Source organism: Schistosoma mansoni, assembly GCF_000237925.1.
Source record: "Schistosoma mansoni, WGS project CABG00000000 data, supercontig 2011, strain Puerto Rico, whole genome shotgun sequence".
NCBI classification, from domain to species: Eukaryota; Metazoa; Platyhelminthes; class Trematoda; order Strigeidida; family Schistosomatidae; genus Schistosoma; species Schistosoma mansoni.
Window position 1 is genome coordinate 1 of NW_017386757.1, and position 1,397 is coordinate 1,397.

At 34.7% G+C, this 1,397-nt stretch overlaps 1 protein-coding gene across 1 annotated transcript; it reads right to left on the minus strand.

Moving 5' to 3' along the window:
- Window positions 1-201: 201 nt before the first annotated feature.
- Smp_187430 (hypothetical protein) lies at window positions 202-360 on the minus strand (the record flags this gene model as incomplete). The annotated part of the gene is made up of 1 exon (XM_018792063.1): window positions 202-360. A coding segment is annotated over one exon (159 nt), but the record flags the coding sequence as incomplete, so codon positions are not given.
- Window positions 361-1,397: the final 1,037 nt, after the last annotated feature.

Genomic DNA, 1,397 nt, shown 5'->3' on the forward strand with positions numbered 1-1,397 from the left:
TGGCGTATGAACCAATTATTGGTCACCGGCTACCATGAGACTGTATCAAATCTTTAAATACCCTAAATAAACCACAAAATATCTTAATAAGTACTTGTTAGACATTTTAATAGCAAAAGTTCAGGAGATATGCGAATAAATAAATAAACTAATTAACTACTTAGTAAAAGACTAATTAAATTAAATTATGAATAGTATCAACTAAAACAACTTACAATGTTTTCTCTTATGTAAACTCAATATGGAATCAATTTCAGCAACACGTAGATCACATGCTAATGCAAGTTCTAAACCAGCACCGATAGCCTTTCCAGTAATTGCTGCAATAAGTGGCTTTGAAAATGTCAATTTAGTAGAATCCTAGAGAAAAGTAGATTACAATAAACAAAATATTTTCCAAATGTAAATGTATAATTGTGCTATCTTTGATATTCGTTCTAGACAATTAGACTTCTACTTAAAGTAAGTGTTGATGATGTTCAGAATGACAATGAAAACTTTGTAATTAAACTATTCAGTCTAGAGAATGAAGTATTACCAAAACTATTCAAATGAGGAATAAATTTCTACCATTTCAACATCCATGATATATATCAAACAAACATATGACAAATGAGCATGTTGAAAGATCAACAACAGCAACAACAATACTAACGGTAAAATGAGGTACTATGGTGTATGATACTTATGTTGACAGATATAAGTAGTATATAACACCAATCGGAAGTAGAATGCATGCCGGAGATGGAGAAGATTTCATTGAAGAGAACGTAAAGTAACTTTAGTAACAACATAACTGAAAGAATCAGGGAGCACGTAAAGGACAACTGATGAAAGATATGCAAATAATGTGTTTAATGTATGATTTTTATATTTTACGAAAACACTGGAATTTCGCATAAAACAATAAATTGGTCTTCTTCATCTTAGTTCTCGTTCACCACAGTACAATTCGATAATCTATTCGTTATTTAAAGCAATAGAATATATTTAGCTGTGAAGCTGTAATTTCATTTAGACGTTTTATGAGGATAGGTAGGTAGCCACCTAGACTAGTGGCCACATTGCAACTTGATCGAAAGCATTCGATCAGCCCTAAAGACGGGCTTGACACGCATGACATTGATCACCACCCAGTGACTAATCAATTATGATTACATCTCAGTCCTACAGGAGGTCGGTCACAGCCCGAATAGCTCAGTGGTAACGTCTCTGACTGTGAAGCTGAGTGACACGGGATCGAATCCGTCAGGAAGCACCAGTTCCCTCAAGATTACAGGTACACCTTGCTGACGAGTGCCAAATAGCACGAAACCCGGGTCCAGAGTTTCCTGTTGACCACCTCCAACCACCATCTAATAGGTAGATAGTATTAAACAACTGTTTCACTTTATCTC